The 22,435-nt window shown below is 43.4% G+C and overlaps 1 protein-coding gene and 1 non-coding gene across 3 annotated transcripts in view; both read right to left on the minus strand.

Moving 5' to 3' along the window:
• Positions 1–16,852, minus strand: part of NOP58 (NOP58 ribonucleoprotein) — a 60,725-nt gene extending 43,873 nt beyond the window's left edge. For both annotated transcript variants that reach the window (XM_069226044.1, XM_069226043.1), the window contains exons 1-5: positions 16,569–16,852; positions 10,425–10,501; positions 9,597–9,649; positions 8,829–8,953; positions 7,765–7,901 (exon numbers count right to left, since the gene is read on the minus strand). In XM_069226044.1, the coding sequence (XP_069082145.1) occupies positions 7,765–7,901; positions 8,829–8,953; positions 9,597–9,649; positions 10,425–10,501; positions 16,569–16,613 (437 nt within the window). In that variant the 5' untranslated portion in view covers positions 16,614–16,852. The remainder of the gene's footprint in view (positions 1–7,764; positions 7,902–8,828; positions 8,954–9,596; positions 9,650–10,424; positions 10,502–16,568) is intronic.
• LOC138286301 (small nucleolar RNA SNORD70) lies at positions 9,283–9,369 on the minus strand. The gene has a single exon (XR_011201955.1). It is a non-coding gene; the product is annotated as a small nucleolar RNA SNORD70 (small nucleolar RNA).
• Positions 16,853–22,435: the final 5,583 nt, after the last annotated feature.

The following is a 22,435-nucleotide window of genomic DNA, read 5'->3' on the forward strand; positions in this document are numbered from 1 at the left end:
TGTACATCCGTTCGTGGCATTAGTCGCTGCAGATTCACATGCTGTGCATAGTCCGCCGTCTGGTGTTGGGTCGGAGTGTTACAAGTTGTTTTTCTTCGAAGAAGTCTTTTCGAGTCACGAGACCGAGGGACTCCTCCTACTTTGGTTCCATTGCGCATGGGCGTCGACTCCATGTTAGATTGTTTTCCCCGCAGAGGGTGAGGTAGGAGTTGTGTATGTTAGTAATAGTGCCCATGAAATGGAATGACTAAGTATGTACAAAATGAAGGTTAAAGTAATATATTTACAAATGTTGAAGATTACTTCCAAACGGCTACAGGCTCCCGGGGAGGCGGGTGGGCGCATGTGAATCTGCAGCGACTAATGCCACGAACAGATGTACACTGGGTAAGTGACATTTTCCGTTCGGTGGCATGTGTAGCTGCAGATACACATGCTGTGCATAGTCTAGTAAGCAGTTATCTCCCCAAAAGCGGTGGTTCAGCCGGTAGGAGTGGAAGTAGTTTGAAATAAAGTTCTTAGTACAGCTTGACCTACTGTGGCTTGTTGTGCAGATAACACGTCTACACAGTAGTGCTTAGTAAATGTGTGAGGCGTAGACCATGTTGCCGCCTTACATATTTCGTTCATTGGAATATTTCCTAGAAAGACCATGGTAGCACCTTTCTTTCTGGTTGAGTGTGCCTTTGGTGTAATAGGCAGCCGTCTCTTTGCTTTAAGATAGCAGGCTTGGATGCACCTAGCTATCCATCTAGCTATACCTTGTTTTGATATTGGATTTCCTGTATGAGGTTTTTGAAATGCAATAAATAGTTGTTTTGTTTTCCTAATTAGTTTTGTTCTGTCAATGTAGTACATTAGTGCTCTTTTGATGTCTAATGTATGTAGTGCTCTTTCAGCTATTGAGTCTGGCTGTGGAAAGAACACTGGCAATTCTACTGTTTGATTTAAGTGGAACGGTGAGATGACCTTTGGTAAGAATTTTGGGTTGGTTCTTAGAACTACCTTATTTTTGTGTATTTGAATAAATGGTTCTTGTATAGTAAATGCCTGAATTTCACTTACTCTTCTTAGAGATGTAATGGCAATGAGAAATGCAACTTTCCACGTTAAGTATTGCATTTCACAAGAATGCATGGGTTCGAAAGGTGGACCCATGAGCCTTGTCAAGACAATGTTGAGGTTCCATGAAGGAACAGGTGGTGTCCTTGGTGGTATTATTCTCTTTAGGCCCTCCATAAACGCTTTAATGACCGGTATTCTAAATAGGGAAGTTGAATGAGTAATCTGCAGGTAAGCAGATATTGCTGCGAGATGTATTTTTATGGAATTAAAAGCTAGATTTGATTTTTGTAGATGTAGTAAATATCCTACTACATCTTTTGGAGATGCATGCAATGGTTGGACTTGATTATTATGGCAGTAACAAATCTTTTCCATTTACTTGCATAGCAGTGTCTAGTGGATGGCCTTCTAGCTTGTTTTATGACCTCCATACACTCTTGTGTGAGGTTCTAGTGTCAAAAATTCTAGGATTTCAGGAGCCAAATTGCTAGATTCAGCGATGCTGGGTTTGGATGCCTGATCTGTTTGTGTTGTGTTAACAGATCTGGCCTGTTGGGTAGTTTGACATGAGGTACTACTGACAGGTCTAGTAGTGTGGTATACCAAGGTTGTTTTGCCCATGTTGGTGCTATTAGTATGAGTTTGAGTTTGTTTTGACTCAATCTGTTTACTAGATATGGAAGGAGAGGGAGAGGGGGAAAAGCGTACACAAATATCCCTGACCAATTCATCCATAGAGCATTGCCTTGAGATTGCCGGTGTGGGTACCTGGATGCGAAGTTTTGGCATTTTGCGTTTTCTTTTGTTGCAAATAGATCTATTTGAGGTGTTCCCCAAATTTGGAAGTAAGTGTTCAGGATTTGGGGGTGAATTTCCCATTCGTGGACCTGTTGGTGATCCCGAGAGAGATTGTCTGCTAGCTGGTTCTGGAACCCTGGAATAAACTGTGCTATTAGGCAAATGTGGTTGTGAATTGCCCAATGCCATATTTTTTGTGTGAGGAGACACAACTGTGTCGAGTGTGTTCCCCCCTGTTTGTTTAAATAATACATTGTCGTCATGTTGTCGGTTTTGACAAGAATGTATTTGTGGGTTATCATTGGTTGGAATGCTTTCAACGCTAGAAATACTGCTAACAATTCTAGGTGATTTATATGAAACTTTCTTTGATGTACGTCCCATTGTCCTTGGATGCTGTGTTGATTGAGGTGTGCTCCCCACCCTGTCATGGAAGCATCTGTTATCACGTATTGTGGCACAGGGTCTTGGAAAGGCCGCCCTTTGTTTACATTTGTACTGTTCCACCATAGAAGCGAGATGTATGTTTGGCGGTCTATCAACACCAGATCTAGAAGGTGACCCTGTGCATGTGACCATTGTGATGCTATGCACTGTTGTAAGGGCCGCATGTGCAATCTTGCGTTTGGGACAATGGCTATGCATGAGGACATCATGCCTAGGAGTTTTAAGACCATCTTTGCGTGTATCTTTTGTGTTGGATACATAGCTTGTATCACCTTGTGAAAATTTTGAACCCTTTGTGGACTTGGAGTGGCTATCCCTTTTGTTGTGTTGATTGTCGCTCCTAAGTATTGCTGTGTTTGACACGGCAAAAGGTGTGACTTTGCATAGTTGATGGAGAAACCCAGTTTGAAAAGGGTTTGTATAACATAATCTGTGTGGTGTAAACACTTTGTTAGCGAGTTGGTCTTGATTAACCAATCGTCTAGGTACGGGAACACGTGTATTTGCTGCCTCCTGATATGTGCAGCTACTACTGCTAGACATTTTGTAAAGACTCTTGGTGCTGTCGTTATTCCGAATGGCAACACTTTGAATTGGTAATGTATTCCTTCGAATACGAACCTTAGGTATTTCCTGTGCGAGGGATGCATCGGTATATGGAAATACGCGTCTTTTAGATTTAACGTTGTCATGTAGTCTTGCTGTTTCAGTAGTGGTATTACGTCTTGTAACGTGACCATGTGAAAGTGGTCTGATTTGATGTAGGTGTTTAGTGTTCTGAGATCCAATATTGGTCTCAGACTTTTGTCCTTTTTTGGTATTAGAAAGTACAGTGAGTAAACTCATGTGTTCTTTTGTGTTTTTGGTACTAATTCTATTGCGTCTTTTTGCAGTAATGCTTGAACTTCTAGTCCTAGAAGGTCTATATGCTGTTTGGACATCTTGTGTTTTTTCGGTGGGACGTTTGGAGGGAGTTGGAGAAATTCTATGCAATAACCATGTTGGATAATTGCTAAGACCCACGTGTCTGTTGTTATCTCCTCCCAAGATTTGTAGAACTGGCTTAGTCTTCCCCCTACTGGTGTTGTGTGAAGGGGTTGAGTGACTTGTGAGTCACTGCTTGTTTTGAGGGGTTTTGGGCCCTTGAAATTTTCCCCGGTTTCTTAGGAATTGGCCCCCTCTGTATTGGCCCAGAAAGCCTCCCCTTTGATACTGTCCCTGGTAGGTAGACGGTGTTGTTTGTGAGGTGCTGGCTTGTGTGGCTTGACCTCGAAACCCTCCTCTGAAAGTAGTTTTGCAAAATGTGCCAAATGTGCCTCTGCCCTGCGGGGAATAGAGTGCGCCCATGGCTTTAGCTGTGTCAGTGTCTTTCGTTAATTTTTCAATTGCAGTGTCCACTTCTGGTCCAAACAATTGTTGTTCATTGAACGGCATATTGAGCACTGCCTGTTGTATCTCAGGTTTGAAGCCGGATGTGCGCAGCCATGCGTGCCTCCTTATCGTTACAGCAGTATTTATAGTTCTTGCAGCTGTATCTGCTGCATCCATAGAAGAACGGATTTGGTTGTTGGATATGTTTTGTCCCTCTTCAACCACTTGTTTTGCCCGTTTTTGGAATTCTTTGGGGAGGTGCTCGAGGAGATGCTGCATCTCGTCCCAATGGGCTCTGTCATATCGCGCTAGGAGTGCCTGCGACTTGGCGATGCGCCACTGATTTGCAGCTTGTACTGCAACCCTTTTCCCGGCTGCATCAAACTTTCGGCTCTCCTTGTCTGGAGGTGGTGCGTCGCCTGATGTGTGCGAGTTGGCTCTTTTACGAGCTGCTCCTACGACAACTGAATCTGGTGTCAGTTGTGATGTAATAAAAGCAGGGTCTGTGGGTGGTGCCTTGTATTTCTTCTCCACCCTTGGGGTTATTGCTCTGCTTTTAACTGGCTCCTTAAAGATTTGTTTAGCGTGCCTTAGCATTCCAGGGAGCATAGGAAGGCTTTGATAATTGCTATGGGTGGAGGACAGGGTGTTAAAAAGGAAGTCATCCTTGATAGGCTCTGAATGTAGCGATACGCTATGAAACTCTGCTGCCCTAGCTACCACCTGAGCATACGCTGTACTGTCCTCAGGTGGTGAGGGCTTAGTGGGGTACGACTCAGGGCTATTGTCCGATACTGGGGCGTCAGAGATCCCATGCGTCCTGGTCATCTTGGCTCATGGTGGTATGAGCTGGTGATTGTGACGGAGTCTGTGCCGGTGATATAGGAGTTGCCGGTGGTGGAGTTACCTTCTTCACCACTTTTGCTTGTGGTGTTTTTTCTTGTTGTTGGAAATCTAGTTTCCTTTTTCTTCTGATTGGGGGAAGGGTGCTGATCTTCCCTGTACCACTTTGTATAAAGATCCGCTTTTGCGTGTGATCTACAGCTGTTGTTTGTAATTCCTCCTCAAACCTGTGTTTTTGAAGTTGGGAGGACAGTGATTGTTCCTCTGAGTAGGAACTGGCTTTCGGTTCGGTTGCTGGGCGTTTTGGCACCGAAACCGTGTCTTTTGTTGTTTTCGGCTCCGAAGAGATTTTCCTCTTTTTCGGTGTCGTACCTTCTTGGCGTCGACCATCTTCGGTGCCGCTATCCCTGTGCCGAGCAGCTTCGGTGCCGCGGTCTCGTTGTCGACCCTTTTCTGCTGCAGTATCTCGTTCCGAGATTGCTGTGTGCCTGTGTCTCGACCTGAGTCGGACGATCTCGGCACCAGCTCGCCCTTTTTCGGTGCCGATGGGCAGTCACCTACTTTATGGGTTGAGCCATGGCCTGTCGGCAGTGGCGTCCCCTGGGCTTTGTCCTTTTTTCTGTGTGATGCTTGTTTCGACGTCTTACTCACGGTTTCTTCGACGTCGAATTCTTCGGATTCGTGGATGGAGAATGTTTCTTCTCCCTCTTCCTCGAACCGTTGTTGTCCTGTCGGCGTGGACGCCATCTGCAACCTTCTGGCTCTTCGGTCTCGGAGCGTTTTTCTCGACCGAAACACTCGACAGGCCTCACACGTTTTTTCTTTGTGCTCGGGTGACAGGCACAAGTTACAGACCAAATGTTGGTATTTACTGTGGCATTTAGGACAGAATCGGAACGGGGTCCGTTCCATCAGTCTCGATGTTGCACGCGGTCGGGCCGACCAGGCCCCGACGGGGGATCGAAATTACCCCGAAGGGCTACCGGAGCTCTGCAAGATTCGGTGTTGATTCCAATCTAACCCGATACCGAACGAAACAATACCGACAAATTTTCCGTTGATTCTGACTAACTTTCCGACCCGAAACACGGAGCGAAAAGGAACACGTCCGAACCTGATGGCAGAAAAAAAACAATCTAACATGGAGTCGACGCCCATGCGCAATGGAACCAAAGTAGGAGGGGTCTCGTGACTCGAAAAGACTTCTTCGAAGAAAAACAACTTGTAACACTCCGACCCAACACCAGACGGCGGACTATGCACAGCATGTGTATCTGCAGCTACACATGCCACCGAACATATATATAATTTAAAAAAAACGGAGCAAAGGGTCAAGTATGTCATTCGCTCCCCACAGTGCAGTCAACTACAATAAATATTTATTTTCATATCTAACTTACATATTGGCTTTGCTAATGCTGGTTACATTTTCTCTATGGGACATACGGACTGTGCGAATGGTTTTTAGTCATGCAAGCTAACGATTTAAAATTAAGCACCTTGACACGTCTAGCTGTGTCATTCTTTAGGATTACAGTGGCTGCCTTTTTTCTTGCTCGTCATTTTACTGACCGATCAAAGTTAGGTCAATAACTAAAAAACTTTTTAAAAAAAGATACAAAAGCATTTTTTTTTTCTTAATTCAAATAGCGGTTGGGGTCAAACCAGGGATGAGAAAGTAGAGGGCACAGGGTCAACAGGAGGCGCAGGTGGAGGAAAGCAGGAAGGCAGCAAGTGGAGGGTGCAGAGGGGCATGACAGCTACTGGGGGGCAGGAGCTGGTTAAAGTAAATGAGGACCAGTGCAAGATGGAAGGAGAGGGGACATAGCACAAAGGCGACAGAGCAACAGCAGGAGAGAAGTACACAAGGGAGACAGCTGGAACATATGTACTCATCTGGAGAGCTTAACCTCCCCCCAACAAAACAAAAAAAGTTGAGCGTGAAAAGCAAGCAGTGGAAGCACAGATGCCAGGCAATCAAAACATGGTAAAAGGGCAATGCTCCATGGAGGGCCAAATATGGTTGGCAAACTTAGTCACTAGTAGGAAACAGATAAATGAGACACAGAAGCCAAAATTATGGTAAGCAAGGTCTGGCTTTAAACCCCTGTATGTTCTTGATAAGCCTACAATAGGTCTTGCAATAAACAGCGCATGTGCTGCCTACATGGCTCAACCTTAAAAGAATTTGTACATTAGATCTAGGAAAATAATTGACTGCTGTTTAAGAAAAGCAGTAATGGTGGCAGCAAACCATACAAGTAATCCAAAACACTATTCAAAAAATAAAAAAAATAGAAGGCAGAGGAGAAATATATGGAAACCGCTTTCACTTTACTATCACGAAGTACAAATACTTCATTTTATTGAACCCAGCAGTAATTTAAAAAAAATATATATTTATTTTGTAACACTCCTAGCCCAACAGGGCATGTCAGAATCCATATGCACAGCATGTGGAACCCGAGGGCGGAAAGAAAACAATCTAAGATGGAGTCGACGCCCATGCGCAATGGAGCCAAAAGGGGATGAGTCCCTCGATCTCGTGACTCGAAAAGACTTCTTCGAAGAAAAACAACTTGCAACACTCCGAGCCCAACACTAGATGGCGGGTTGTGCACAGCATGTGTATCTGCAGCTACACATGCCATCGAACATATATACATACATATACACACACACACACACACTCTTGTGGTTTACGTATTGATGGCGACAGCACCAGTATCATGCTGCCATTTCAACGGATGTGACTGTGCAGTCTCTTTAAGCAGCAACTTCAACTGACAAAGTGAAAATGTGTTTTCTTGTGTTACCATCAGCAAGGGAACATCTAGCCACAGAAAGAGGCGTCCTTTAACGGCAGGGCTGAAGTGCTTATGTACAGCAGGAGAATAGAGTATTTTAAAGACGGGATACTGACGTCAGTATATTGGCAGACTTTTTAAATACTCACCTGAGATTTAGGTGAGCAAAACAGACTCCAGAACAGTCCAACTGGTGAGAAGCACCGCTGTGTGAGTACCGGTAGCCCAGCTTATGCTTAAAAGTTAAGTTTTCTTTCAGGCTTCAGCATTTCACAAAAAAAAAATACTGTCACTCAGAAATCTACCTGAACGTGGTGGATACATGCTATAACCGTGCACGAAAAATTACATAGAAAAATGCAACCCAATCTGCACTATTAAAGCACACACACAAAAAAAAAAAAAAAAAAAAAAAAAAAAAAAAAAAACTCACCTGTGAGCCAGTCCAAGCGACATAGCTGCCATTTCCCTTGGCTGAAGTCCAGTTAGTAGGCCTTCTATTTGAGTACGGATGCCTCGCATCAGTTCGGTAACAACGGCATTGTGGATACAGCTAAGGTTCAATTTATCCTACAAGAGTGAAAAACAAGGCATCAACGCATTCACTAATTTAAAACAAGAGCTTCAAACAGGGCAGAAAAAGTTCACATTTTAAAAAAAGTTTAAGATTGCAAATGGGAAAGGGGACGATTCCTCACCATTAGCTTCTTCAAAGAGAAGTAGTAGTAGTTGTAATAATTCCCAAGGACAAGGATTTGGATGGGGAAGATAAGCAGCCTAATCAGGGAGCCCCAACATTATCCCACTGAACTAATCGAATCATCCTCCTTCAGTAATACACTGCACCCTTTAAAATTGTGTACACTTTAAAATTCACCAAACTCCCTTCTGTACTCAAGACTGCCGGGATTGCTCTTCCCACCGCATCCTGAACACACGAAGCAGAAATAAACGCTTTGTCCATCGACATATGCACTACTACAGGCCTATCAATGATTGACCCCACCTATCTTTTTTTTTGGGACACACTCATGCAGAAAACCTGCCTCAAGATGACTGTTTCTCTCCAACAAAACCCCTGAAAATATTAGCAAGGTCAATACTACAAATTTAGCTTTCACAAAAACACTACCTCCCACGATTCTAATAGTATGTCACCAGCTATCTATAACCTTCAGTCCGATCCAACTCGACTTTAACCTTTGATTGCATAATGGTCCTGACCACAAAACGACATCTGTTCTACTGAGGCAGCACTCATCCTTTTTTGCATGTTGGGTGTGAAATGCAACAATAAACATGCGTGCAGTTTGGTGCCTTTACGTTACATATCCATGAAAAAGCAGCGGGGAAGATTAATTCGCTGCTGGGAATACCGACAAGCCATTGTTTTTGCAGTGTGACTGACTCGGAGGGTTTGGTCGACACAAAATATAAACTTCACTACTTAATAGGAAGCCATTCGGCTTCACCCATTGGGGCACAACAAATATTTACCTTGATGACACCTCCCAATTTTGCATCAGCTATCGCCAACTGCTCGTGAGCTTCCTTTGCCGCTATCTTCTTCAAAACTTTCTTTAACTTTTTGCCGAGCTTGCCTTCCACCAGGGCAGTGGAAGCTGTGAAAAGAAAGCAATATCTAACTGAAATTACATTCTACTCCCGTACCCCAACCTGTTATGATAAAAGGAAACACCCCAAAATAAATCAACAACGCACCAAAGTCAGCCATTTTAAAGTGACCGCAAACTTGTGGGGGGGAAAAACCCACACACTACTTCTATAGAACAGTCCATATTTCTCGCCAAAGAGAAATGTTGCAATATTAACTCCTTCCTATTCTTTCATAGAGCTTCTTACTCAAGGTGGGCACGTTCATCATGAAGCAAAACCATAGCAAAATGACTGCGTAGCACGGAGAGTCAAACACTGTTAAAAGTACTTATCGTTATGTCTTGTCTCAGTGGTAGTGACGAAATGTTGAATTCAATCATTAGAACTCATTTTCAACAAGTATACATCATTGACAAGACAACTGAGCTCATAACGTAAATGTAAATTAATACACATTCTTGTGTTCGGCTAAGTACACAGTGATGTGGTCGAGTTTAATGCATTATGAGCTCACAGTGGACTCCCGCGAAGTAAAACTTAACCATGTTTATATATTAATAATAGGGGGAAATACCGAGCCTGTCTGCATGCGTTAAAGTGCCCTGCAAAAGGTAGGAAACAACTGAAAACTTGTGTTACAATGCATACCTGCTAGAGCCTCTGTTGTGTCCTGGAACTTTTCAAAATGTTTCAGTTTAACTCTAAAAAATAAAAACCGCAAAACAAATTTAATGACAGGTAAAACCCCTTCCTCACCGCAAATATTTTTACATATTAATGCCCGCTGTCAGTCTGTTTGTATGTAGACTTAACAACGACCAGCAAGTTCTGCGTATCAGAGGAGTCTTGCCTAACCCCAACATGGTAACTATAGGACTGTTAGGCGCTGTACTTTAAGTGATTACTGCATCTGAGTTACGTGTCTGCTTTTGTGTACACCGCACAAGCAGTCTAATGGCATTTTTGCACTGTAATCTTGAAGTGTCGATGGAGGTTGAATCACCTGCTATTAAACAAACTTTACAGACTAAGGCCATGAGAACATGCTAACAAACAGCATCTGTTAACTTAGGTCCCGAATGAGAAGTCGCCTTCCAATGACTCGTTAAATGGCAAATGTACAGTACCATTAGGTTGAGCTTCAAGAAGCTCCACGGTATGTATACGGTAAACCCGAGAATAAAGACATTCCATTATTTTTTTTATTTAAAAGCTACATTTTAATTTTCTAACGCCCAATTCAATTAATTTTTAATATATGTGGTCAAGCCACGTGGAAGATGCTTGCCTCGCCTTTCCTGGTTGCTTAGATTTAAACTTCGTTTCCAAGACTGATAACGGCTTAACGTACAAGCAGGTGTCACATCACAACAATGGCTATACATACAGTGAAGACAGAGCCACCTACCACTGATACGCGTCAACTGCATGATGGGGTTAGCATGGGAAACTGAAAAAAGGAAGTTTAATACTCACACTTTATTAGCTTTTTCAGGCGTTTCAAATTCTTTCCATATACTGTCCACTTCCTGCAATTTCCTCTCATCCACTACCTGTCAAAAAGAGCGGAATTACTTTTTGTGTGGATTAGTGGGGGACTGAGCACGTTACATACAATAAATACTAACATTAGACCTTGAATGTTCCAACACAGGGGGAATCTGGAAGTATGTTTTTTGCATGGCGGCAACTGAATTAACTCGTTATAACTAGCAATCCTCAGAACAATAATTCCTACTTTTTTTTTTTTTTTAACTGTGTTTGACACAACCAGTCTCGTTCTCCCGTACTATTACAAGGTTGATGTTCTTCAGTCAAATTGTAAAGTTTGTTGAATGAGCCTGTCCAGGAACCCCAGATTGTATTGTGTTTTTCAGGGCAGCTCAGATTTATACAGGTCGTTCAGCAGTAGTCCATTCCACTTAACCACTCACATAGGACGCATTCTTCGCTCTCCAGTGTCTCGTTAGATTCTTTATTGCAAGAAGGTAGCCACTGACACTTTGCAATTTAGTGATTCCCAAGCCTTCCAAGTCGTCCATCAAACCCAACATTTTGGACTCCGGTATCTCCGGTCTTCCTACCAACAGAGAAAGTGTGTCACAAATATGCGCCACTACGTCTGTTTGATAGGACATTTCCCTACGGTATGGGAAGAATGTGGGCCATCCTAGCTTCCACCCAATCATCCCATGTCTTGCACTTAGTGCTATTAAGGGATCTGGAGTGTTGTTCAGTAGTGTGTGGTACGTCTTTGAAATCCATCAAACAAAAAGAAATCACCCTTAACTGCCGAAAGGGCCAGGGTGGTTAACAACGAAAACTAAAACGATGTCCCAATCGGGCTTGCTAATCGCTTATACCTCCGTTAGACACATCACCGCCATATGCAAAGGAGTATACATTTGGAGCAATAAACACCTTTAGGAAACCACATGCTGTCTCATAGTTCTAATAATTTTAATTTATTATGATGTAGACAAAAATATACACAACATATAAATGTTAAAACCACATTCATTAGTTAAAAAGGACATCACACAATATTCAAGCACTATTAATTCTCCATTTTAAAACAATTGCACCAGTTTAAAAAACTAAAACAAAAAAAATATCTAAAAGAATCTGACAAAGCAGCGTTTCAGTGGAAATCGAAATGGTTCACATCTCAGGACACATTTTAAAACAGTTGTCCTCAAAATCCATTATTGCATATATGATTCAGGAAAATATCAGTAATGATTGTACTTTGAATCGGTCAGCTAATAGGAGCCCATTCCTTTGAATACCAGGACATGGACTGTAGTGTCTAGAGTTACTTGGTGCAACTCCCTTTTAATAAAAATCCTCTACTTGAGAGGCATTAGATCCTCGTCTCTCTTTTCTGGTATTCTAGAGTGCCCACTTTTTTGTCATTGGTAGATACTCTTTATCAATACACTAGAAGGGTTTTTAGGTCGAGCACACAAGCGCTTTGATCCGTCATGAGTTTTGTGGGCTTTTAACCACACCCACTGCAAGTCTATCACTTTCACTCGTTTGTGGGCTTGCCCTTCAAAAATGACGATGTAAATGCTTTACGTTTGTCCCTCCTTGTGGCGGTTTTGGTACCGCCTTACAGACTGCTTTTTCTTTGTTTCTACTTTGCGGTCATACTCATGACGGCCATGGTGCTTTGAATCAGCTGGCTTATATCAACTGTTTTACTTTTCAATGTATGTGGCAAGAAAAGTCCAGTGAGGAATTTACAACGCTAATAGCTCAAATGCAAGACCCATTGCATTGCAAATGCCTGCATCGGTTTCCATTAATTAAAGGCTGCATGGAGACTGTTTTATTAGTCGTTCCATAAACGAAGAGAATCTTATTAGATACAATACCTCCTTGCGAAATGTCAAGCCAAATCATAAGACAGTAGTGTATCAAATAAGATATTTCCTGAATCACTGATGCAATCACAGATTCTGAAACATTTTGGTTACAAAATATATGCCCTGAAGAAGGTGCTGTGAACCATTTTGAGTCTTATGCATTTCATACATATCCTTGAGATACTGGAGTATGCGCACTGAGCTGCCCTCCCAGGTCACCTAGTCTGGAGACCCCAAAGTTGTACTAGGCTTGAAACCTCGTAAGGTTACTTTGTGTCTGAGCCATCTTGCAATCCATAGTAGTGTTTCCTTAGTCTGCATACTGTGCCACTCAATCCACATCAACACCTGATGCCAACAGGATAGCGAAGTCAATGTCACTCGGGGTCAGCATGGTAAAGCGGTGTGTAAATGAAGTCGGACACTTTATACTGTTCAAGGGCCTGGAGCTCTGCAGCTATTGCTGAATCGGTGCAATCAGCGAACACCCAATCAGTGATTGTCACTATATGGCTAGCCCAATAGCTTAATTGTCTGCGATCCCAAAACCCCATCACATGGACTCAACACAAATTTGTGGAAAGTAATCTGAGGTTGATAGGAACTTCACGACAGCAGACTGTAAAGAATGGAAGAATGTGAGGGGTATGTTTTGTAGAGTATATAGCAGTTAGTGGTACGGGTATCATTTTAAGTGCTCCCCAACCTGCTATATATTCAGAGGGAGTTTTTCGTAAGTGTCCATGTCCTATCACATTTTAAGAGACCATAGGTGCAACGTTGATTGCCCATGCCTTCCCTCTGGTGGGTGCTATGCACATGCCAAAGTATTTAGAGTGGTGGTCAACCCCTTGCAAATTGGTATTTGTGGGACTATCACTGTGCACCCTGGCTAGAGTAATGTATGTAGCTTAGGTCCAGTTTACTTTTAATTCAGACCCCTCTGCATATACTTCACCGATGTAGGCTACGACATCAGCATAAGAGACCCTGACTTCTGTGGCTCTCCTCCCTGACCAACTGAAACCGATAAGCAAGGTGTCTCGTTTCTGCCAGAGGTTCCATCACTAGGACAAAAAGGAGGGACATCTTTGCCGCGTTGCATGCTCCCATTTACTGGTGAACTCCAGGGACAACTCCCTGTCCATACTGACCTTTGCCCATGGCCTAGAGTTGAACACTGATATTGTAAAAAGTGGGACTTGAAGCTCGTGCTCTAGTAAGCAAAGCAGTAAGTGTCCGAGTATAGAGTCAAAAGCTTTCCTGAAGGCTTTGGATACCACTGCCCAATTTCTACTCTTTGCTCGTTTACTTACTGGGGTGCTCTGGATCTAGGCAGGCTTTGTCTTGGATAACTGTGGCAAACGCCAATCCGTTAGCTTTTTCTAACCAGGCCCTAGCACCAGTGTTCTTTCACCTAAAATGTACCATTGTTTCCACAATTGGCACACCCCCGGCACATAGATAAGTCCCTTGTAAAAGGTACCAGTGGTACCAAGAGCCTTGTGGCCAGGGAAGGTCCTTAAGGGCTGCAGCATATGTTGTGCCACCCTAAGGGGCCCCTCACCTAACACATGCACACTGCCATTGTAGATTGTGTGTGTTGGTGGGGAGAAAAAGGCAAAGTCGACATCACATCCCCTCAGGATGCCATGCCCACAAAATACTGCCTGTGGCATAGGCAAGTCACCCCTCTAGCAGGCCTTACAGCCCTAAGGCAGGGTGCACTATACCACAGGTGAGGGCATAGCTGCGTGAGCAATATGCCCCTACAGTGTCGAAGTCTATTCTTAGACATTGTAAGTACAGTGTGGCCATATTAAGTATATGGTCTGGGAGTTTGTCAAAAACGGACTCTACAGCTCCATAGTGGCTACACTGAATACTGGGAAGTTTGGTATCAAACTTCTCAGAATAATAAACCCACACTGATGCCAGAGTTGGATTTATTTAAAAAATTCACACAGAGGGCATCTTAGAGATTGCCCACCCCCCCCTGTATTTTACCCAATCCTTCATTGCAGGACTGACTGGTCTGTGCCAGCCAGCTGCTGAGAGAGGAGTTTCTGACCCCATGTGGTGAAGGCCTTTGTGCCCTCTGAGGCCAGAAACAAAGCCTGCTCTGGGTGGAGGTGCTTCACAGCTCCCCCCTGAAGGAACTGTAACACCTAGCAGTGAGCCTCAAAGGCTCAGGCTTTGTGTTACAATGCCCCAGGGCACTCCAGCTAGTGGAGATGCCCGCCCTCTGGCCACAGCCCCCACTTTTGGCGGCAAGTCCAGGGGAGGTAGGGCCAGATGTAGCAAAGGATTTTACCCATTCTGTGTCTATGGGAAAATGTGTTCGTACATATGGCCCTTAATGAGAAAAACAAGGAGTCACCACCCACCAGTCAGGACAGCCCCTAAGGTGCCCTGAGCTAACCCCTGACTTTAGAATTCCTCCATCTTGGTTTTGGAAGATTCCCCCCAATAGGGATGTGCCCCCTCCCATACTGCCGTCCCAGACGTAAACACACCCCATAATTCAGTATTTAGGGGCACCCCAGAACCTAGGAAACTAGATTCCTGCAACCTAAAGAAGGGCTGCTGACCTGAAGCCCTGCAGTGAAGACGGAGACGACAACTGATTTGACCCCAGACCCACCGGCATGTCTCCCTACTTTGAAGAAAACTGCAACAGCGACACATCCAACAGGGTCCAGCAACCTCTGAAGCCTCAGAGGACTACCTTGCATCTAAAGGACCAAGAAGCTCCAGAGAACAGCGGCCCTGTTCAAGAAACTGCAACTTTTTGAAACAAAGAAGCAACTTTTAAAGACAACACGTTTCCTGACGGAAGCATGAGACTTTCCACTCTGCACCCGACACCCCCGGCTCAACCTGCGGAAAACCAACACTGCAGGGAGAACTCCCCAGCAACCGCGAGCCTGTGAGTAGCCAGAGTTGACCCCCCACAGCGACGCATGCAGAGGAAACCCAGAGGCTCCCCTTAACCGTGACTGCCTGCTTCAAGGAACCGGACACCTGGAAACCACACTGCACCCGCAGCCCCCCAGGAACGGAACTCCAGTGCAGGAGCGACCCCCCAGGTGACTCTCTGCCTAGCCCAGGTGGTGGCTACCCCAAGGAGCCCCCCGTACCTGCATCGCCGAAGAGACCCCCCCCCATTGATTCCTATTAGAAACGCTTGTTTGCACTTTGCACCTGGCTGCCGCTGTGCTGTTGAGGGTGTACTTTCTGTGCCTGCCTGTGCCCCCCCCCCCCGGTGCCCTACAAAACACCTGTCTGCCCTCCGAAGACACGGGTACTTACCTGCTGGCAGACTGGAACCGGGGCACCCCTATTTCAATCTGAATCTGAAGTTGGAAGAAGGGGACCGTGCTCCAACACCACCAAGGGGAATGCCCAACTCCAATATTCTCAGAAAACACATTATATAAGATAACAAATTTAAATCTTACGGCCTTAGAAAGACTTACCAGAGTCCAACTCTCCCCGTCATTCTGAACCAAGCACATATCAACTACAAGGACATTCACAACCTGTACATTGAAAATTAACTACGAACTGATACACTGTGTAAAGATCTCCTGAGTAACCAATGGTTGCTGAAATACAAGTCTCACTGGTGACCGGACACACTTTGTCATATATAATACGAGGAAGAACTTATGTTTCTGTCTTGCCGTATATGGCACATCTAAAATGAAATATACCGCTGTGAAAAATAAAGATGTATATGTTACATCGAATATCAACGTGATGAACTGTCTGCTCTCCCTATGATATGAAAATAGTAACACAAAAAAAAAAAATTATGTTTAGGCACCTGAATATGTGGTCTAACCTCCGTGGACACATGGGCCCACTCCAGTTACGTTAATTCGAATAGAGCCAACACTCATTTTCGGCACGTGTTCAAATACCCTGTGACCGACTTTTGAGTGAATTTACTTCAAATACTTAAATACTTAGTTCCAAGATATCAGAAACATTAAGCGCAGCCCTTTCCTAAACTTGGAGGGGCGGTTGGGGGGGGGGGGAAGAGAGAGAGCAGACCTGTCCGCAATAAACAAACACGTGGCGCTAGAAAAAAAATAGCGCACCGGGACGTTAGGTAGTATGCCTTTTGGCTTTTTTCTACTCGAGAAGGAGGCGGTCTTAAAAGCTGCATACCAGCTCCTGAGCGCTGGGTGCTCCCGGTAATCACGGTGTGCATGCCTCCTTGTCTCACCCACCCCTTCCTCACCTTGAATATGGCGTACCCCGCCGCCGTTTCGAATAGCACCAACATGGCGGAGACAGCACCGAGAGGGTTCAAAGAGAACCGGGGCGTCCGTGGAACGCTCAGTATCCTGCGGAGGACGTCAACTTTCGTCTGGTGCACAGGTAAGACCCACTGTGATCACTGCCCGGGGCTTTTAGCCCCGCGCGCCGCTCTGAACACGTAATCGACTCACTATCTTCCTCACTCAGAGACCGCGTGCGTCTTCCTCCAGCAGCACCTCGAAAAAGAGCTCTCACGTCACTTCCGTATGTACTTGGCAAGCGCGGACAACGTCCTCACAGAAATCTCACGGGAGGGGCTGTTTGTGCGATGCGAACAAACGAAGAGTCGTAGCTGAAACGTAGTGCGCGCTCGTAGAATTCAACTCACGGGCCCGCAGTAGCCATGTTGGAGGTAGGCAGGCAAACGTCACTGACATACAGTCTAACAGCACAGAAAGCAATATAACTGAGATACGCAGCGTTTTATTACGGAGTGCTATTACCACAGACGATTGATATTATGAGAACGAAGTGAGTTGATCGTCGGATATGAATATTTCTATACACGTGGTATTTGTGTAGCGCGAACGGAGCACAAAGACAGGGGAACGGATAACTCAAAATTTAGGTTATGTAACAGTTTACCCTTCACTAGTAATAGTGCAATTACCGGTGAATAACCAAAGCATTACCTCTACGTCTCTCGTCATTACATAGTGAGGTATACCCAAGTTGTAGCCCTTTGACGAACTATCAACTTCAATTTATATATAATACATGCCAAAACACCAAACAGAAGTGTAAAATTCACTAAATTATAATGTAGAGATCAAAACACCAGTCATAAACTCAGATGTGAATTTAAGACATTATTTAGGCGATAATGTGAAATTAAACTATGTTTGGATGCCCAAGTAGCATACATGCCAACCCTCCTGATTCAGGCAGGAGACTGCCGATTTCAAGGCTAGTCCCCCACCCCCTGCATGTATAAACCTGATTCATCTGCGATGTTCAGCTGACATGGCCTGGTCTTCTGTATCTCGGAGTATGCACTGCCAGGTAACCTGCTCCTGCAGGCCAGTGCGCGGCATTTGCTTGTCTGTCATAGCACTTTTTCCATGCTCCTGACAGGTAAGAAAGAAAAAAAACGTACATTTGCGTACCTGATATCCGATCCTGCAGCACCAGCCTTGCAAATCCCATACATAACTGTAACCTGATTCGGGCCCCAATAGAAGTCAGTGGTGGAAATACATTCTCCCGATTCGTTTATGAAAATCGCCCACTTTTCTCTTCTAAAGTGTTGGTATGTATGGAGCAGCTGTACGTAACAAGATGTTTAAAATGAGACTTTACTGGAAACACCTCAGCCTTCAACAACCCTGGAGCAACTGTTGATATTCCCCTCTCGATATTCCATTCCACCCAGGCATTTCACAATAGAACGCTACTACATTGGTACATTTATAAATGTCACACATTTCTTCCTATAGCCTTAGAACCCGCCGTAGCGGGCTCTACCGGCTATTAAAGGCCCGCTCCCCGACTTTAATAGCCGGTAGAGCCCGCTACGGCGGGTTCTAAGGCTATTAGAACATTCTGCCACACAGGGCAGAATGTTCTATTAAAAAAAAAAAAAAAATCACGGAGCCCGAGGGGATTTAAATCCCCTCGGGCTCCGTGAGGCTTTGTTCACAGCTGTTGCTGTGAACAAAGCGAACATTGGAATGTTGGTGCTGCGGGCTTTTACCGGCCAGTAAAAGCCCGCAGCACTCCATTATTTTCAATGGAGCCTCCAGCATTCCAATGTTCTAATAATAATTAAACATGAACACTGTTAGAATTACAGTTTTAACAAATAAACAAGTAACTACATTGAAACTATAGCATACATAATAATTTGCTAACATAATCAGGTAAATACTCAGGTCGTTTACACATTCTGAGCCTTTTCCTGATGGCAATTCCACAATCCACAGATGATTCAATCCCATTATTTGTGGAAGAATCAATGTTTCCTGGAACAACATTTCATTTGTGTCCAATGAACCAGTTCCTTGAAAGTTGGACAAATAAAAACAAAGAAAAGGAACCCATCTATTATTCCAGATTCTTCCATCAGTGGTTTTATTTGTATTCTTGAAGATTTTAAAAACTTTTTGGACGCTTGTGAACTTACACCACCTTGCACAACCTGCAGGTGCCCTTATTTTAACCCAGTGTACCACTTAGACAAGTACATGTATAACATTCTTTGTTGAGTCAAAGTATTCCTTTCTTTTGTCCTGCATGCTAATCTCATGATCTCTCCAAATGGCAATTCCATTAAACTTCGCTCCTTTATCTCAATTCATCCACCCAGGACATAAGATTGTATTAGGTGATCTCCCTTTAAAAAGCCCAAATGGAGTTTTCTCCTTAGAAGAATGGGGAGACATGCAGTAAGCAGTAATTCTCTGTTGTACCTCCGATTTCCAATTTTAACAATTTGCCGTGGACAACTGAATGCTCTCCTTTAATGTTTATTATATCTCTCTACTGCCCCATTAGTTTCAGGATGATAAATGTACCTTTTTTTGTGTAGAATACCACACAGAATAAAATACACTGTTATCTTGTTGGAACAAAGTTGCACAGACCATTGTCCGACTGAATTTATTTTGCGAAACCTTCCTTCTTGAACACCTCATCCAACACTTAATGGCATTTGAAGATGAAATATGCCGTACATATGCAATTTCCACAAACCTTGAATGTAAATCCTTTAAAACTAACAGATAAGGTGTTTGATGTTCACCTTTTGATGGTTCAACTATGTCTACAGCAATTGTCTTCCCAAGGATGATTTGGTAATATTCTGCAAATCATAAGCATCTGATGAGAAGTTAGAATTTTGCCAATACACACACATATTCTACACACTACCTCAGAGCCCGCTCCACCTCCAAAACTATCCGAGGCAACCAAAAATAAGCTCCCAGACTTTCTTTCTTTGTAGCTATACAAATATGTCCAATATGAGACTGTGCTAAAAGTTTACTCCTTAAAGTTATAGGAGGAATTAACCTGGTTCCTTCAATACAAACCTCCAGCTACAGATAACTCATTTTTAAGTAAAGACCAACAATTTTGCACTTTGTCAAATTTATTAATGAGTACAACTTTTATAACTTCCAGCAGTTCAGGATCTTTTCCTATTTCACTTTCCCATTCTTCTTCAAATACAACTCCCAAGGTTATTTCACACACATCAAACTCTTCCTCTACCAATTCATCAAGAATATTATCTTGATTTGGTTCAGATACAATTGAGAAAGACAATCTGCTAACAAATTATTAACTCCAGGTACATATTCAACTTTAAAATTGAACTCTTGCAGGGCAACCATCCATCTCCTAATCCCAGTTGAAATAAAGTACAACCCATGTTCTAATACTTCAATAAAGGGGTTATGACAAGTACAAACTCTAAATGGTGTGTCCCACACGCAGTTCTTAAACTTCTCCAAAGCCCAAAAGATAGCAAGAGGTTCTCTGTCAATCACAGAGTAATTTCTTCAGGATCACCTGTAATAATAAATGTTTCTTCAATTTGTACATATGCTTGCAAATTTGGAGCATGTTTCAGTTCCTCTGTCAATGTGTCAAACTCATCTTGGCACCCCAAATTTCACTCAAATTCTAATCTTTTCTTAAGCAGAGTTTTTAAATGTACAGATTTATCTGCTACATTTTGCATTAACCTCCCATAGTATTCAAAACTTACTTCTTCCTTAGACTCAGGTTCTTTTAACTTTACTCTGGTATCAGTGAGTTCACCTTTAGGTGTGACATCTTCTCCACATTATGATGACCTAAATAGCCAACTCAAAACATTTATAAAAAACATCACAACGTCTGTATTGATTGCTCACAATACACCCAGGACAAACATCCATGGTGCATAACTTTCACAAAAAAATCTCATATGTTCTTTTAGAAACTAAAGTAAGATGCAAGCACGAATCGAATCTCATAAGTAAATCCAACCTATCAACTTTCACTACATTGCTTGGATTATAATTACAATGGTTGTTAATCTAAGTACTATCTTGTGAGAAATGTATTTTTACTTCTCACTTTTGTTCCCTTATTTTTGTATTATTCCTGCAACATTTGAAATGCAACTTTTTTAGGTTGCAGCCTGCCAGGCAGTAGAGCTGGTTGGTCTGCTAAAGACACCTTGGGAACATTCAGAAAGTTGATCTAGGAATCCATTCTGCCCGTTGCTTGCCATTGGATTTCTGGGTTGTAACTCACATTTTGTTGCTTTCCATTTGCTGGGTTTATTTGTTTTAGGCTGGTGAGCTTGAATTCAGTCTTTCGCTTGCCAAAACATTCTTCGCTGAATCCTTCTAAGTGGTCATTTTCTGTAAATGGTTTTGTAAATGTAGTTCTTATGTTATCACATTTGCTGTGCATTTAAAGACTAAGGTCAAATGCCAGACACTGTCTTCCAAGGGCACTTGTTTACTTTTCTTTTTCACACATTTTCGTATGTCCGCTATATAGTCTTATTAGTAAAACTGTATGTCTGTGCAAATGTAATGGTCATTTCAATTGAAAATGTGTTGTTTGTAATGGCAGTGTGCTACCACACCATCAATACTCCACTCTACGCTACTCCACTCTACTCTCTACCACTCCACACCACTGCACTCTACTCCGCACCTATCCATGCCACTGCACTGTGTATCACTGCACTGTGCATCACACCACTCTACTCCACTGTACTCTACTCCTCTCTATTCTACCCTGTACCACTCTGCTCTGTGTCAATGCACTCTTCGCCACTCTACTCTACGCCACTGCACTCTATGCCACTTTACTCTAATCTGCACCACTTTACTCGGCGCCATTCTACTCTGCACTACTCCATGACACTGCATTGTATGCTGCTGAATTCAGTGCCACTGCACTCCATGCTACTATAATCTGCATCACTCTACACCACTGCACTCTGCACCAGTCCACTGTATTCTATGCCACTATAGTGTATGCCACTCTATACGACTCCACACTATGCACTGGTGCAGCTGGTCCTGCACGCGTCAAAATTTGAAACTTTCTCTTACGGTCAACTCGCCCCAACACAATTTCTCTGATAGTTTATGGGATTGTTCCCAAAGACTCAAAATGGCTGCCTAGATGTACCATGCTTTTGTTTTCAACATGAGGTTGCACTTATTTTCTCTATACCCGGTGTGGCTCTGCATCTGTTTAGGTTGAGCGTGCAAGCACTCTGGCCTGTTGAAATCTATCTGTGGGCTTTTAACCACACCCACCGCATGCCCATCACTGTCACTCGTCCATGGGCTTGCCTTTCAAAAATCCTTTGTTATCATTGATAAATGCTTTACGTTTATCCCTTCATGGGGCAGTTTTGTTACTGCCTTGGCCATTGACCCTGTTACATCGATAATTGCACATTCGCCGGTACGTTTGACTGCGAGCTAACTTCTTATTCTTTTTGTGTCTCTCCTTCGCGCTCATGCTCATGGCGGCCGTGACGCTTTGAATCGGCTTGCTTATTATGTTAACTGATTTACTTTTCATTTTCAATTTATGTGGCAAGAAAAGTCCAGTTAGGAATTTACAACACTAGTAGCTCTAACCCGAGTAAACGCAAGACCCACTGCATTGCAAATGCTTGTTTTAAAGCTTCTGAGCATGTTTTCCAACCATGGAATGCAAATGCGGTTTACTACACGTCTGCACAGTAGGAGCCTCAAAACGTGGCGCAAGGACATGCTGCCGAAATAGATATGTGTTGCGTAGTTTATTTTCTGTCTGACCAGATTAGCG

The sequence above is a fragment of the Pleurodeles waltl genome, chromosome 3_1 (assembly GCF_031143425.1).
Source record: "Pleurodeles waltl isolate 20211129_DDA chromosome 3_1, aPleWal1.hap1.20221129, whole genome shotgun sequence".
NCBI lineage: Eukaryota > Metazoa > Chordata > Amphibia > Caudata > Salamandridae > Pleurodeles > Pleurodeles waltl.